The 17445-nt window shown below is 44.3% G+C and overlaps 1 protein-coding gene across 5 annotated transcripts in view; it reads right to left on the reverse strand.

Annotated features, from left to right (window-relative positions):
• Positions 1–17445, reverse strand: part of LOC143974510 (phospholipid-transporting ATPase IK-like) — a 293505-nt gene that overhangs the window by 61282 nt on the left and 214778 nt on the right. For all 5 annotated transcript variants that reach the window (XM_077475984.1, XM_077475987.1, XM_077475985.1 and 2 more), the window contains one exon: positions 8929–9152. In XM_077475984.1, the coding sequence (XP_077332110.1) occupies positions 8929–9152 (224 nt within the window). The remainder of the gene's footprint in view (positions 1–8928; positions 9153–17445) is intronic.

Raw genomic sequence — 17445 nt, forward strand, 5'->3', positions numbered from 1 at the left:
AAGAACTTTTTTTTTTTAAGTGCCCCGTTCTGACAAGCTCGCGCACAGAAGCGAACGCATACATGAGTAGCAACCGCATATGAAAACAGTGGTCAAACCACACATGTGAGGTATCACCGCGATCATAAGAGCGAGAGCAATAATTCTAGTCCTATACCTCCACTGTAACTCAAAACATGCAACCTGTAGAATTTTTTAAACGTCGCCTATGGAGATTTTTAAGGGTGAAAGTTTAACGCCATTCCATGGGCGGGCGCAATTTTGAAGCGTGACATGTTGGGTATAAATTTGCTCGGTGTAATTTTATCTTTCACAATGTAAAAAAAATTTGGCTAACTTTACTGTTGTCTTATTTTTTAATAAAAAAAAAGCAAATTTTTTCCAAAAAAAGTGCGCTTGTAAGACCAGTGACCAAATACGGTGTGACAAAAAGTATTGCAATGACTGCCATTTGACTCTCTAGAGTGTTAGGAAAAAAATGTATAATGTTTGGGGGTTCTAAGTAATTTTCTAGCAAAAAATCGTTTTTAACGTGTAAACACAGAGTCTGAAAAACAGGCTCGGTCCTTAAGTGGTTAAAGTGACTAATCTGTGTGCCACACAAGCACATACTGTAGCCAGTTTGTGGAAGATAAATGTTGCTTGGTAGGGGATCAGATACTTATTTTACTCACTGAACTGCAACTCAATTTACAACATTTTTATCTTGTGTTTTTTCTGGATTTGTGTTTGATATTTTGTCATCTCTATCATTTAACCACTTTCAGACCAGACCATTTAGTTGGCTTAAGACCAGACCACTTTTTGCGATTTGGCACAGCGTCGCTTTAACTGACAATTGCGCGGTCATGCAATGTGGCTCCCAAACAAAATTGACGTCCTTTTTTCCCACAAATAGAGCTTTCTTTTGGTGGTATTTGATCACCTCTGCAGTTTTTATTTTTTGCTCTATAAACAAAAATAGAGCGACAATTTTGAAAAAAAAGCATTATTTTTTACTTTTTGCTATAATAAATATCCCCCAAAAATATATAAAAGAATTTTTTTTCCTAAGTTTAGGCCGATACGTATTCTTCTACATATTTTTGGTAAAAAAAATTGCAATAAGCGAATATTGATTGGTTTGCGCAAAATTGATAGCGTTTACAAAATAGGGGATAGTTTTATGGCATTTTTTTTTTTAGAGTTTTTTTTTATTAAAGACATTTTATTGAACAATAAAAGGTGTACATACAATAAGTCAATAGTAAGCATAAAGTATTACAAGAGCAAACAAAGCACAATGCAGAACATTACAATGCTTGCGATGTAAAGACACAAACCATTTCTGCCTTATAACATAACGCTCGAACAGGAACAACTGTATATAAACGAACTGTGGTGAAAGGAGAAGTAATTCCAAAGGGCATAAATACAAATACCGTAACCACCAATTAACGGTGAACATGTTGTTTGTAAACCCAGCTCTATGTAATTAAAAGGCAACGGATGGAGTTGGGTATAATCATCCTTGCCATACTATTTAGATACATCCTGAATTACGCAATTAGTAAGACAAGGACATGCAAAGGGAGTTGTGTAGGTACAGTGAACAGTGAACTGCAAGAGCAGAAGAAAGAAAAAGGAGAAAGAATACTAGGGATGAAATCACAGAGACTAAAAATAAAAGGGGACTAGGTAAAGAAGAAAAACAAACCGACCTGGACCAGCCAGGTCCTATATTTGTGTCGGACATGTTCGACGGGACAGGGATTCAGAGAGGGTAATCTGTGGATGAACGGAAAAGTAACCAAGATGACCAAATGCATGTAAAGGTATAAGGGGTATCATTCGCCTGATGTATCAATTCCTCCATCTCGGCTGTTTTGTTTATGCGGTGGAACCACTCCTCTAGTGAGGGAGGACTTTTTGTTTTCCATTTTGCAGGTATGCACATGTTCGCGGCCATGATCATGTGCATGGGTAAGGAGCCAATGTAGGATTTTTTGGGATGGGCCGACACATGAAAGAGGAATTGATTAGGGGAGAACATCAAAGGGCGAGTGGAGAATTTTTGGGTAATTTTGTGTACTTCTTGCCAAAAAGGTTTAATTAAGGGACATGACCACCAAATGTGTTCTAGGGTGCCAGGGTGTGCTTGACACCGCCAACATTGAGGGGAAACGGATGGGTATATGTGGTGCAACTTGAGAGGTGTGTTGTACCATCTGGAGAGTAGTTTGAAGGCGTTTTCTTGCACACAAACATTTCGGGAACCCTTGTGTGCGACGCGGTATGCAAATTCCCATTCCTTGGGGGTAAGGCTCGATGGCAGGTCTCTGTTCCAAGCTTTTGAGGACCAGTGTTCTTGTGTAGGATGGTCAGGGAACAGTAAATTATACGAAAAGGAGATCAAGTGTCTCTGTGGTTCAGCAAGTGTGCATATCTGTTCGAAGGGGGTTAAAGTGCGGGTTCCCTGTAGGGCGTATTGGGTTGAGGTCAGGAAATGTCGCATTTGGTTGTAAGTCCAAAGAGATAGACCTCTGTTTAGCATACTCTGAGATAGCTCTGTGAAGGATAAGAGGCGCTTACGGGCGTAAAAATCTTTGGCCAGGATCTTGGGATGGGGCCATAGGCCTTGTCAAAAGGAGGGGTGCATGCCAGGTGTAAATGCCGGGTTGAGTTTCAGAGGTGTTAACGGTCCAATGACCGAGGACAACTGGAATTTATTACAAGCGTATCGAAAAGCGGAAAGTGATGTAGCGATCAACGGGTGAGAGGAATAAATACGAGGAACATGAGTGGGAAGTAGCCACGGGGTTTGGGCTACTGGAATAGGATCTAGGGATGATTCAAGTTGAACCCAGTCCTTAGTTTTTAGGTGAATGTTCCAGTCTATTATTCTGGTGAGGTGACACGCTAGATAATATTTGTATATGTCTGGTAAGCCTATACCTCCCTGTGTTTTAGGAGTTGTGAGTCTAAGATAACTCAGTCTAGGTCTCTTAGCCCCCCAGATAAACCTTAAGCAAATTTTTCGAAAGGAGGCAAAAAATGATTGAGGAAGTGAAATAGGTATAGTTTGAAGTAAATAAAGGATTCGTGGTAAAATATTCATTTTAACGATTGCCGCTCTACCAAACTAGGAGAAAAGGCCTTTGGACCATTTCTGAAGATCGGCAGAGACTGTTTGTAGAAGTGGTTGGAAGTTAAGTGAATACAAGTTGGCTAGGGATGTAGGGAGTTGTATTCCTAAGTACGGTATACTGGAAGGGTTCCATTTGAAGGGGAAATTCTTTTGACATTGGTAGCATTGGTTAGCAGTCAGGGAAATGTTTAAAGCCAGGGATTTGTTAAAATTAATCTTTAAGTTGGAAATTGTGTGAAATTGGTCAAGAATCTTAAGTAAGTTAGGTATTGACGTTAAGGGTTCTGTTAAAAACAGAAGGACATCATCCGCGAAAGCGGCAACTTTAAACGTTCTCCCCTTCACATCAACACCTTTAATATCTGGGTGAGCTCTTATTAGTCTTAATAATGGTTCGAGGGTAAGGATGAATATAATCGGGGACAGTGGACATCCTTGGCGGGTGCCGTTGGAGATCTGAAAGGCATTCGACAGGTGGCCGTTGACTTTCACTCTCGCCGTGGGGCCTGTGTATAACGTATTAATAAAGTTAAGCATTCTATGCGGCAATCCAATGGTTTTTAGTGTAGCTGTCATATAGTCCCAGGCCACTCTGTCGAATGCCTTCTCTGCATCTAGGGATAGGAAGAAACCCTTTTGGTTGTGAGACGATAACCAGTGATGAATATTAAGCGCTTTGAGAGTGTTGTCTCGTGCCTCCCTGCCAGGAATGAAGCCTACCTGGTCAGGGTGGACGAGGTCGGGGAGAAGGGGCAGGAGCCTGTTGGCTAGAATTTTGGCAAACCATTTAAGGTCTACATTTAAGAGAGAGATAGGCCTGTAATTGGTCACTTGTGTGGCATCTTTATTTGGTTTTGGAATCACCGTTATATGGGCAGTCAGCAGGTCGCGCGGGGGGGAGACAGGTGAATCACATTTGTTAAATGAAGCTAAGAAGTGGGGTGTTAGAATTTGTTCGAAAGTTTTATAATATCCGACTGTCAAGCCATCTGGGCCCGGACTCTTGCCTGTGTGCATGGAGGCAAGCGCTCGAGCGGCTTCTTCCTGGGATAGTGGAACGTCCAGTGAATGGTATGCGGATGGGGAAATAGGAGTTGGACAATGTGTCTCCAAAAATTCAGCTAACAGTGTGTTTCTCCGCTGGGTAGGGTTTACCTGTGATGTGTTAGTTGAGGGTAAATTATATAGCTTTGAGTAATATGTGACAAATTGATCTGCAATGTCTGGAGTGGAGGTCAGTTTTTTACCTGTTGTAGCAGAGATGCTGTGAATGGTCTGCAGTGCTTTCTTAGAATGAAGTGCCCTAGCTAATAGCTTTCCAGACTTATTTCCATATTCGTAGAATGTTTTACGAGAGAGTATAAATTTGCGTTTGATCTGTTTGCCTAGTAAGTCAAGCATGTCTTTTCTCGCTTGGGTAAGGGCCGCGAGGAGTTCAGTGGTGGTTTTTAGATTGTGTGCACGTTCTAGGTTTCTGATTTTGGAAGCCAGATCATTGAATAGGGCTTTGTGTGTTTTCCTTTTCCTAGCGGCTGCTCCTATGAATATCCCCCGAATTACGCACTTATGAGCCTCCCAGTTGACGAGTGGGGATGTGTCATCAATTTTGTTTTCAAGAAAATAGTGTTTTAAAGCTTGTTCTACTTCAGATACTATGATGGGATCTGTCAAAAGCGATGGATCAAGTCTCCAGGAATGTGTACGCGGACTTAAAGCGGGAATGGAAATCAGGAAAGAAACTGGGTTGTGATCTGAGAGGAACATTGGGTCAATGGATGCCTGTTTGAGAGAGGGTAGGGCTTCTTGGGAGATAAAGAGGAAATCAATTCTGGAGTGTTTTCCGTGTGGTGCCGAATAGAAGGTGAAATCTTTCGTGTCTGGGTATAGGGTACGCCAGGCGTCATGCAGTAGCAGGGATTGTAGTTGAGTTTTGATTGAGCGCAGGGCCGCATAGGTGAGAGAGGACATCCCGTTGGAAGTATCGAGGAGGGGATGTAACGGGACATTAAAGTCCCCACCGAAGATGAGAGTGCCTTCTTGGAATGGGGACAGTTTAGAGGCGACATCTTTGAAAAACTGTACTTGGTGTGTGTTGGGAGCATAGATGTTTGCTAGTGTGATGGTTTTATTGCCAAGGGAGCCTTTTAAGAATAGAAACCTGCCATCATCATCTGCCATGGTGTCCGTAATCCGGAGGGGACAGTGTCGTGACAATATAATAGCAACCCCTTTTGTTTTAGCTGAGGCGGTGGTGGAGTGGTAGACTGTCGGGTAGAAATTATTTCGGAGTTTCGGTATAGATGACGTGCGGAAGTGGGTTTCTTGCAGAAACAGAATGTCAGTCTTCTGTTTTTGCATAGCAGATAAAAGTTTCGATCTTTTTTCTGGGATATTTAACCCTTTAGTATTTAGTGAGGTGATTTTCAGATGCTCAATATTGGTTACGTTATCCGTGGGAGGCATGATAGCTTAGTAATTAGGTGCGAAAGAAAAGAAGGAAAAAAGAGAGAAAAAAGAAAAAAAAAAAGGGGGAAAAAAGAGGACCACAAAACAATACTGTAGCACAGATGTATCTGGAGGGTAGAGTATGTAAGCAGGATGTGGGGGGGAGATGGTAAAATCAATAAGGGAACAGAGATCTAACACGGGGGAGGAGGGTAATCCGGCCACAGGCAAGAACCTGCTCACCTGTGTGAGTGGGGGTAGAGGAGAGAAGAACCGGAGTACGTTAGGAGCCTGTAGGATGTCACCCGTGTATAAAACACAGGAGAATACTACAGACCACTGAGAGGGGAGAGGTCGTCGGTCGTCAAGGATTTGGAAGATAGCTTCGTTCACACCAACAGCTCGACATATTAAGAGAGGAGAGAGTCATAGATATCATCACATAAAGAAAGCACATCTGAAGATAATGGGTGGGTATAATTTCCCATATTTCCAGGTAGGGGGACACGATGAGTTTAATAAAGTGAACACTTGCCGTGTAGACGCAACATGACTAGATGGAAGGATGTCATTTGAAACTACTTTGTCGGAAATGCGGTAAGTTTACCGGAGAACCCATGAAATCTAACAATTAAACATGGAAACATTCAGCAAATACAGAATATCAAAAAAAAAAAAAAAAAAAAGAGAAAGAAAAGAAAAAAAAAAAAAAATGTAGCTATTAAAGCATGCCGGAGTAAATACAGTAACTGAAAGCCGGTGTAGGCGTGACCAAGAGGGTGAGGGAACGACGAGGCCGGCGTATCGCCCAAAGAGGCGAGACCCATATCCGGGGGGAAACGCGCACAAGTTGAAATTGCAATGGTTAAAGCGCTTGTCCTCCCGGATAGCAGGTACCCTGTGTTATGCTGCAGGATCTAACATAAACGTTCCCGGTCAAGGCATCAGATCGTCCCTCCCTCGCCTTTGGTGCCCAATACATTAAATACAAGAACCGTATTGAATAACATATCAGTCTTATCTGGAGATAAGGTAATAAAGGAAAGAAACAAAACATAACACAATAGTCCTATAACCGAGGACCAACTTATGTGATTAAGGTATACCAGCATCAACCTGTAGACACGGGAACCTCTGCACCGAGGCAGCAGACTTTTAGAGAGGAGGTTCAGGGAGGGCGACAATTTGGTATGACAATCGTGAGCTTCTGAGACAAGGTCTTAGAAGACAAGGGAGTTCAAACCATGCGAACTGATCAGGTACTGGTAACTTCAATGATCAACTGTCCAGCATCTTGGAGATGAAGCGAGCGTATTGCAAAACAGCGATCGTGTTACGATCGTGACATCCGTAGCGTCGACCGGTTATTTAAAAGCAGAACGGGCAAATCGGTCGTATGGACGAAACGTTGTTATCAACGGTCGCGACAAGCTCTGCGGGAGATCGGCGCAGCGGTGGGACTGCGTAGCTGCTGTTGAGGATAGGACTCCAGAAGCGAACGACGAGGAGAAGGAGAGCGTCGTCTTCTGTATGGAGAAGGCAGGGTTTTCATTTGGTCCTCCGTTCTGTGATCCGTTCTGTGATCCGAGCGGGACGAGAGGTCTTTGAATTCCGCATACCAATCGGGGAGAGACACCAGTGGAATATCCAACGTGCGGCAGAATGTAGTTAGGTCTTCTGGTACTCTTAGGATGGCCGACCTGCCTTGGTAGGTGGCTGTGAGCCCGAACGGAAAGCGCCAACGATAAGGAATATCATAATTTCTCAGCACTTCTAATAAAGGGCGCAGATCCCTTCGGTTGCGTAGCGTTATAGCTGAAAGGTCTTGGTATATAGAAATGGAGTGGCCTTCATAGTCTAATTTGTTTTTGGATCTGGCTTGTTTCAAGATTTGCTCTTTGAGCTGGAAGTCACATAAGCAGCAAACGATATCCCTGGGTGGATCTGTATCGCGCCCTCGGGGTCTGAGGGCGCGGTGGATGCGTTCCATCGCTATAACGATCGGATTGGAGCCCTCGAGTAGTTGATTGAATAAAGCAGTAATCACGGGGAGCAGATGGTCGTTATCGACACGTTCGGGGAGTCCTCGCACCCGAAGGTTGTGTCTACGTCCCCTGTTGTCTAGGTCCTCGACGTGTCGTTGGACATCTCTGAGTTGCGCCGTGTGAGTATCAATGGCGCGGTGCATCGTGGTTATTGTAGTTTGCTGTATGGCGGTTCTCTTCTCCACCTCAAGGACTCTTCCCGCTATGGCCTGGATTTCATGCCGGAGGTCCGTGATAGCTGCAGAAAGGGTATCTTTAATATCAGCTGCCACTGTACGTAGGTCCAGGAGGCTTGGTGATTGTAAAGCCGCTGAAGAGGTTGAGGAAGCAGCGGGAGGCGCGGGAGTAGGAGTGAGGATTATCCCTTCCTGTGAGGGAGTTGGAGCGGTCGTAGCCATATTGGATCTCTGGGCCCTGAACAGATCCGAGATATTTTGTGATCCTCGGCTGTGTTTCTCCCTCGGAGATCTCGATCTGGAGGTAGAAGAGCCCCTAGAAGCTGTACCCATCATCCGAGTGAGCAATAGTAGCCGAAATTGTCTCTCTTATGGCTGAAGGAGAGCTGCGGTGTGAGGGAGCTCAGGAATTATGCTGCCATCTTCACTCGCGGCAAGCCACGCCCCGCGTTTTATGGCATTTTTATTAATATTTTTTTTTTTTACTAGTAATGGTGGTTCCTAGGTTTCTAGGGTTCCTAGGGGCGTGTTACTAACTGTTGGGGGTTGGGCTGTGTGTTAGTGAACACTGATCTCTGCTCCAATCACATGGAGCAGAGATCAGTGTCAGTTGTTGCTAGGCAGAATGGGGAGATGCTGTTTAAATCAGCATCTCCCCGTGAGACGATCGCGGGTATCCCCGCATCGATCGAGTCCACGGGACCCACAACCGGACTCATGGGGGCCCCGACCGGCGCGCGCATGTGATGGCAGGGCGGCAAATACAACTGGACGTACCTGTACGCTAATTTTCCTGCCCGTGCCATTCTGCCGACGTACATCGTCGTGCGCCGGTCTGGAAGTGTTTAAAATACACCTATGATAAAAATGATAGACCCTTCATTTCTTTGTAAGTGGGCATACATACAAAATCTGCGGGGGATAAAATTATTATTTTCCCCACTGTACTTCACTTCAAGTTAATTCATAACAATAAAGTTTTAGCCCTCCATTGTTTTACCTTTTTTTTTGATAATAAGGTTATGCAGTATATATATATATATATATATACATATATATATATATATATATATATATATATATATATATATATATATATACCCTTAAAAAGTATTTTGGCCAGTTTGGTACTTACGTTGACAGAGAAGCCATTAAAAAATGCATACCAGACATTCTGGAAAAGACACGCAAATGTCTTGTAGTGGTAATACTGCAAGAACTTGGAAAAACGGATATAAGATAAACGTCCATGAAAAAATAACAGCTTCTGCAGGTAAGAAAACTGAGCCACTGCAAAGTCACTAGCAAGGACAGCTTGAAGACCTTCCTTCCCAACCACACCAACACCAATGTGGGCAGCTGCAAAACAAGAAGTTAAATATTCATTTCAGTATGGGCTGATACTAAAGCTGGCCATACACTAGTAGAATTTAATTAAAAATAATTCCTTTTAATAAAGTTTATTTGATTTTCAAATTGTTAGTGGGGTCAAATCAATGTTCGTTTTTTACCTCAGTGGTGCTAAAATTTGAAGGGACAGGATGACATTTTTTTCTTGAACAAACTCATTTCTACATTGTATATGGTTTTAATTTGGAAACGTCCACCACCTAACCATCATGTAAGAGTCATGAAAATAATAAAAGATGAGAGCTGAATTGGAATTGATCTGAATTGAGACCTGAATTGTTCTTTTGCGTAACTTCACTTTACATAGCTATAGTAAAAAGAAGACACAGCACATGTTATTTGAACCTCTGAGCTTGCTAACCTATATCAAAACCAGTACATTGATGAAACACATCTGTCCATTTTCATGTTCCTTTACTGAGGATTAAAGTGGATGATTTATGAAATTTGAGCTAGGCAGATATATCTGCAGTATTTTGTTATCTATCTTCAAAGCATGCCAACAAGTACTGTGACATGCTGAAGCAGAGCATGATCCCCTCCCTTAGGAGACTGGGCCGCAGGGCAGTTTTCCAACATGATAACGACCCCAAACACACCTCCAAGACAACCACTGCCTTGCTAAAGAAGCTGAGGGTAAGGGTGATGGACTGGCCAAGCATGTCTCCAGACCTAAACCCTGTTAAGCATCTGTGGGGCATCCTCAAACGGAGGGTGGAGGTGCGCGAGGTCTCTAACATCCCCCGGCTCTGTGATGTCATCATGGAGGAGTGGAAGAGGACTCCAGTGGCAACCTGTGAAGCTCTGGTGAACTCCATGCCCAGAAGGGTAAAGGCAGTGCTGGAAAATAATCGTGGTCACACAAAATATTTAAACTTTGGGCCCAATTTGGACATTTTCACTTAAGGTCTACTCACTTTTGTTACCACCGGTTTTGACATTAATGACTGTGTTGAGTTATTTTGAGGGGACAGCAAATTTACACTGTTATACAAGCTGTACACGCACTACTTTACATCGTAAAGTGTAATTTCTTCAGTGTTGTCACATGAAAAGATATAATAAAATATTTCCAAAAATGTGAGGGGTGTATGTAGGAAGACTTGTTTCATCCCTGTGTATCATCTGAGGCTGTTCACTTCACTGGGTATACAGTGCCATAAATGTAAATGTATTTTATTCGGATTTTATGTGATCGACCACCACAAAGTGGCACATAATTGTGAAGGCGGAAGGGAAATGATAAATGGCCTTCAACATTTTTTATAAATAAATATCTGAAAAGTGTGGCGTGCATTTGTATTCAGCCCCCCTGAGTTAATACTTTGTAGAACCACCTTACAGCTGCAAGTCTTTTTGAGGATGTCTCTACCAGCTTTGCACATCTAGAGGGTGACATTTTTGCCAATTCTTCTTTGCGAAATAGTTCATTCTCTGTCAGATTGGATGGAGAGCGTCTGTGAACAGCACTTTTCAAGTCTTTCCACAGATTCTCAATTGGATTTAGGTCTGGACTTTGACTGGGCCATTCTAACACATAAATATGCTTTGATCTAATCCATTTCATTGTAGCTCTGGCTGTATGTTTAGGGTTCTTGTCCTGCTGGAAGGTGAACCTCCCCCCCAGTCTCAAGTTTTTTGCAGACTTTAACTGCTTTTTTTCTAAGATTGCCCTGTATTTGGCTCCATTCATCTTTCCATCAGCTCTGACCAGCTTCCCTGTCCCTGCTGAAGGAAAGCATCCCCACAACATGATGCTGCCACCACCATGTGTTAGGGTGGGGATGGTGTGTTCAGAGTGATGTGCAGTGTTAGTTTTTCACCACACATAGTGTTTTGCTTTTAGGCCAAAAAGATCAATTTTGGTCTCATCTGACCAGAGCACCTTTTTCCACATATTTGCTGTGTCCCCCACATGGCTTCTTGCAAACTGTAACAGACTTCTTATGGCTTTCCTTCAACAATGACTTTCTTCTTTACACTCTTCCAAAAAAGCCAGATTTGTGGAGTGAACGACTAATAGTTGTCCTGTGGACAGATTCTCCCATCTGAGCTGTGGATCTCTGCAGCTCCTCCAGAGTTACTATGGGCCTGTTGGCTGATTCTCTGATTAATGCTCTCCTTTCCTGGCATGTCAGTTTAGGTGGACAACCATGTCTTGGTAGGTTTGCAGTTGTGCCATACTATTTACATTTGCGGATTGGTGGACTGAACAGTGCCACGTGAGATTGTTCAAAGCTTGGGATATTTTTTATAACCTAACCCTGCTTTAAACTTCTCCACAACTTTATCACTGACTGTCTGGTGTGTTCATTTGCCTTCTTGATGCTGTTTGTTTACTAATGTTCTCTAACAAACCTCTGAGGGCTTCACGGAACAGCTGTATTTATACTGAGATTAAATTACACACAGGTGGGCTCTATTTACTAATTAGGTGACTTCTGAAGGCAATTGGTTCCACTAGATTTTAGTTAGGGGTATCAGAGTAAAGGGGGCTGAATAAAAATGCACGCTAAACTTTTCAGATATTTATTTGTAAAAAACTTTGAAAACCATTTATCATTTTCCTTCCAATTCACAATTATGTGCCACTTTGTGTTGGTCAATCACATAAAATCCCAATAAAATAAATGTATGTTTCTGGTTGTAACATGAAAAAATTTGGAAAATTTCAAGGGGTATGAATACTTTTTCAAGGCATTGTATGTGAGGGTTCCCTCAGTTGTATACAAGCTTGGGGAGGAGAAGCAACAGCACACTGAGCATGCCAGTGAATGGTTATGCAGCAGGAGCGTGTCCAAACAAGTCTGATCATTGGAGGAGAGCACACTAAGTTCCCAGCATAGCTATAAAACTGACCATGCTATGCCCTCCTGCTTAGTGTGGTCAGTTTTAATAGGTAAGCAAGGGGACTGGCAGGAATGCCAGGGATTTCACACAAAGGAAGCAATACAAAGAGAACAGGATACTTTTTCATAAAAGTACATGGTACAGCAGGCACTTATCAGGAATATGAAATGTTAAGGTAACATACAAAGTAATATTTCATGCCTGTATTGGCATTGAACTATTACTCTGTCTTGTATTGTACTTTGCACATGGTTTGTTGGCTATTAGAATAAGGCTATACTGTAAGTGCATTTGCCAACTTAATTAATATAGTAATTCGTGAGTAATGCAAATGTACTTAATGTAATGGAGCCGCTAGGCCGCATTTCCTTGTGGGGCCAAGGCAGTGGAGCTGCTCCTTTAGCCCCCGCCGCTCACCCAGCCTCTCCAAGGCTGGCTGGCCACTCGGCCTCCATTTAAGTTCGGCCGTTGGGCTGGGGGACGGAGACTACAGGTCACATTACCTGTGACCATGAAGAGGGAGGTGGTCTACACGAGATGCCGGACAGGAGGGAAAGTGAGTGGGGCTCCCCATGTGTGTGCCTGGATAGGAGAAGTGGCTGCATACACAGTAGAAGAATCCATCTCTTTATTTTTCTCTTACAGCCTCTGAATGCCTGCTTTTCATAGTCTCCCTCCTGTGGCCATTCAGAGGCTGTATGAGAAAAATAAAGAGATGGAATCTTCTACGGTGTATGCAGCGCTTCTCCTATCCAGCTTCTTTCTACTGCCCCCTAGTGCTCTCAGGCTCCCACCATGCTCTCAGGTGCCCCCCCCATTGCTCTTCACCCCCTCCATGCTCTCCACCCCCTCTGTGCTCTCAGGCCCTCCTGTGCTCATTGCCCCCCTGTATTCTCTGCCCCCCAGTGCTCTCCAGCCCCCCTGTGCTCATTGCCCCCCCCCCTGCACTCTCCAGCTCCCCCAGTGCTCTCCAGCCCTTCTGTGCTCTTTAGCCCCTGCGTGTTCTCTGCCCACACTTGTGCTCTCCAGCCCCTCTGTGCTCTCTAGCCCCCGTGTGTTCTCTGCCCACACTTGTGCTCTCCAGCCCCCCCATGGTCCTCACCCCCCAGTGCTCTCCAGCTCCTCTGTGACTGAATGAATGAATTAAATAATTTGTATAGCACACAGCGAACTGAATCGCCTCAGGCCTCCCTGTGCTCACCTGCCCCCTGCTCTCCAACCCCTCCCAGTGCTCTCCAGCCCCTCTGTGCTCTCTCCAGTCCCCCATTATCTCTGCCCCCGCTTGTGCTCTTCAGCAACCTGTTGTCCCCGCCCCCTCAGTGCTCTCCAGCTGCCCCAGTGCACTCCGACCCCCCAGTGCTCTCCAGCCCATCTGTGCTCTCTGGCTCCCCCTAGTGCTCTCCACCCCCTGTGCTCTCTGGCCCTCAGTGCTCCCCCCAGTGCTCTCCAGTGCCCCAGTGCTCTCAGACTCCTCTGTACTCACCAGCCCCACGTGCTCTTCGCCACCCGTATTCTTTACCCCCGTTTGTGCTCTCCAGTCCAACTGTGCTCTCTAGCTTCCCATAGTGCTCTCCACCAAGTGTGCTCTCCACCCCCCCCCCCCCCCAACAACAGTTAACACCAGTGCATTGTGCTGACATGTACTGTCATGCGCTGCAAAAAAGTAGAACATGCCCTACTTTTTTCAGCGTATAACATGTAAATGTATGTAGGTGCATCACAATGCACATAAATGCATTAGTCACAAAGGTCAATCAAAGTTTCCTTTACAAATACGTTTAGTAAAGTTTATAAAGCTTAAAAAGGAATTTCAACACATTTTAAAATGCAACACAGCATATAGCACATGCATTCCAGTGTGAATGGACCCTTGTTTTAACTGGTTCATTATTGGAGACATGAAACTTTTGCCACGATTAGCAGACCTCCAAGTCACGTCGGTTTTTTATTGACAAATTCATTTGCATTGAAAACCCTCTCCAAAAAGCTGAACAACATGGTATACATGTAGAAAAAAATGCAAAACCTCAGCCAAAGAGCTTGTGTTAGAAACTTTTCAATAGTATGTTTCTTCACAGAAGAATACATGTAGGTCTTTGAAGAATTTAGTTTTTGGTTCCATTCAGCAATATTCACACAAGATTACTCAAAATTGTTTACCTAACTATATACAGTAAATTATTGGCATAAGCTGGCATTCAAGAGCACACTGCATTAATAACCACCCTAACGTAGTTATAGATGAATGATGATGACCCAGCCATAAGCTGAAACATTTCCCAGAGAATTCCTATGTCCAATTATGATCTATATATTTACCAGTCACATAATACAGCACCTATTCAAAAACTGGAACATGTGGTCATTAAAGTGCATCTAAATCCAAAACCAAAAATGTAATATATTGTAGATTACCAGTCCTTAGATGTGCACCAGGTATCGGTGCCAATACTAAGCATTTTCACGAGTATCGATACTCTTGAAAATGCGCCGATACCCGAAACCGATACGTCAGCTTGGGAGCCGAATGCTTCCTCCTTCCCTCCAGCAGTGGGGATCGGAGCAGTAAACATCCCTCCAGCACAGCAGTAGTAAGAATATACCCCGATGTAGGGGGGTACTGGGGAGGTGTGGCCTCCACCCTTCAAAGTCCTCCACCTCCCCTGACGCTTGCCATCAGTCTCCCATCTTGAGCACAGCACTAAGCACATCTCCTCCGGCTCCCCCCCATCCATTTCCTTTCAGCTACCATGTGCAATGTATATAGCTAGCTACTGCCACTAATTGCCATTCATACCATGGAATTTCACAGGTCGGAACTGCAACCAGTACCTACCGTGTTTCCCCGAAAATAAGACCTACCCCGAAAAGAAGACCTACACTGATTTTCTAGGATGGCTGCAATATAAACCCTACCCTGAAAATTAGCCCTAGTTAAAGTCCTTGTAAATTCATGTAATCCATGCTGTAATAGGATTATATAATGTCCAGTGTGTGTCTATATGTAACATTATTGTAGATAATCCCTTATTTACAGCGCCACTTGGTGCTCGTGTGACCTGCCAGAGCTCTTCTCTTCTCCTGCCAGTTGACGTCAGTAGCCCCTCCCTCTGCAGCGCTCGGAGCAGGGAAGAAGAGCTCTGGCAGGGTCACGTGAGTGCCCAGGGCCATTGTAAATCAAGTATTTTCTACAATGTTACACACTGGACATTATGTTACCCATTTACAGAGCAGATGAAATGATTTTACAAGGATGTTAACTTGGGTTTATTTTGGGGATAACAGAGATGCTGACTCCTGAGCTGACAGGGAAGGAGAGGAGGAGAGAAGACAGGGGACAAATAAGACATCCCCTGAAAATAAGCCCTAGTGCATTTTTTGTAGCCATAATTAATATCAGACACAGTCTTATTTTCAGGGAAACGCAGTAGCTATACTCTGTGCACATTGTAGCTGTAAGGGAATGGGATTTCAGCTCCAGTGCGTGCTATGTGGGGAGCAGGAGCTCTGCCCAGTGACACCTGTACTGTGTCCTCCTAACTCCCTTACTGTGCCCTCCTAACCCCCTATACTGTACTCTCCTAACCCCCTGCACTGTGCCCTCCTAACCCCCTGTACTGTGCCCTCCTAACCCCCTGTACTGTGCCCTCCTAACCCCCTGTACTGTGCCCTCCTAACCCCTCTTACTGTGCCCTCCTAACCCCCTTTACTGTGCCCTCCTAACCCCCTGTACTGTGCCCTCCTAACTCCCTTACTGTGCCCTCCTAACCCCCTGTACTTTTCTCTTCTAACCCCCTGTACTGTGCCCTATTTGTCTCCCCCCGTACTGTCCCCTTCTGCCTGTCCTGTACTGTGCCCTCCCTGTGTGGTGTCTTCCTGCCCTCCCTGTGTTGTGTCCTCCTTCCCTCCATCAGCTGTCACCTCTGCCCCATGTCTCCCAATGACCCTCTCATCCCCATCCTCTCCCCCCCCCCCAACGATCACAGCCTTTTTCATTCCAACTATCCCACCCCACAAGCCCTATTTCACCCCACCCTGAACTACCCCACCCTCACTTACTTCTATTACGCCCCTCCTACCCTGCCTTTACCCCACCACCTCCCAAAACACCCCCTACCTACTTTTTCTAGGCGATAGGTATCTGTAATTGGTATCGGCAAGTACTTGCAAAAAAGTATTGTACTCAGTGTTTAAAAAGTGATATTGTTGCATCCCTATTGTGGTCATTGCAGTGATTTTCCCCTTTAGTTTTTTTTGCTTTTTTTTTTTACCTGATAGTCCTGCACATAGCACACTCCCTGTCCTTTCACATATACACTCTTCATGGTATCTATGGGGCAGTCAATGTTTTTATACAGCCTGGACTTAAAACATGTCTGCCTTTGCTCGTATCCATTACATGGTAAATTTATGTGACTAGTAACTAGATCTTTTTCAATCACAGGAAGTTACAAGGAGAAAAATCAACTAAATCACAAAATCTAAAGACTGGTAAGATGCAATATACTAAATATATTTGTTTTGGGCTTAAATACACTTTTAAGATGAATCTATGCTGCAACAAAAAAGTAGAAAATGGAAATAGCTCATATAAAGCAGCTGAATGACTTGCAAATGTCCGCAAATATCAAACATGGGACAACTCTGTCCCCAATATCAAAAGCAGAATGCAATATAACACACAAAATACTATTCATGCCTGCAATGATATCTACAATCCAGTGCACACAGCTCACTACGTATTATCCACGTCACCAGTGGGATTCCCACTCCAGCACACACAGCTCACTCCCCAATACCAATGTCAACAAGGAGATCTACACTCCACCACACACAACTAACACAGCTAACTCCTCATTATTCATTCTGCCAGTGAGATCTACATACCAGGGCACACAGCTCACTTCCCAATATCAATGTCACAAGTGTCACAATCCAGCATACACAGTTCACTACCCATTATCCATGCCAACAATGAGCTCTACACTCCAGCACACACAGCTCACTCCCCATTGTCCATGCCACCAACAAGATCTACACTTCAGCACACACAGCTCACTCCCTATTGTTCATGCCACCAATGAGATCTACACTACTCCAGCACACAGCTCACTCCCCATTATCCATGCCACCAGTGAGATCTACACTCCAGAACAAACAGCTCACGTCTCACTACCAATGCCACCAGGGAGATCTACACTCCAGCACACACAGCTCACTCCTCACTACCAATGCCACCAGGGAGATCTACACTCCAGCACACACAGCTCACTCCTCACTACCAATGCCATCAGTGAGATCTCCACTCCAGGACACACATCTTACTCCCCACTATGCATGCCACTAGTGAGATCTACACTTCAGAACAAACAGCTCACGTCTCACTACCAAT

The sequence above is a fragment of the Lithobates pipiens genome, unplaced genomic scaffold, assembly GCF_037356315.1.
Source record: "Lithobates pipiens isolate NorthernLeopardFrog02 unplaced genomic scaffold, aLitPip1_a1.2 Scaffold_13, whole genome shotgun sequence".
In the NCBI taxonomy this organism is placed as follows: Eukaryota; Metazoa; Chordata; class Amphibia; order Anura; family Ranidae; genus Lithobates; species Lithobates pipiens.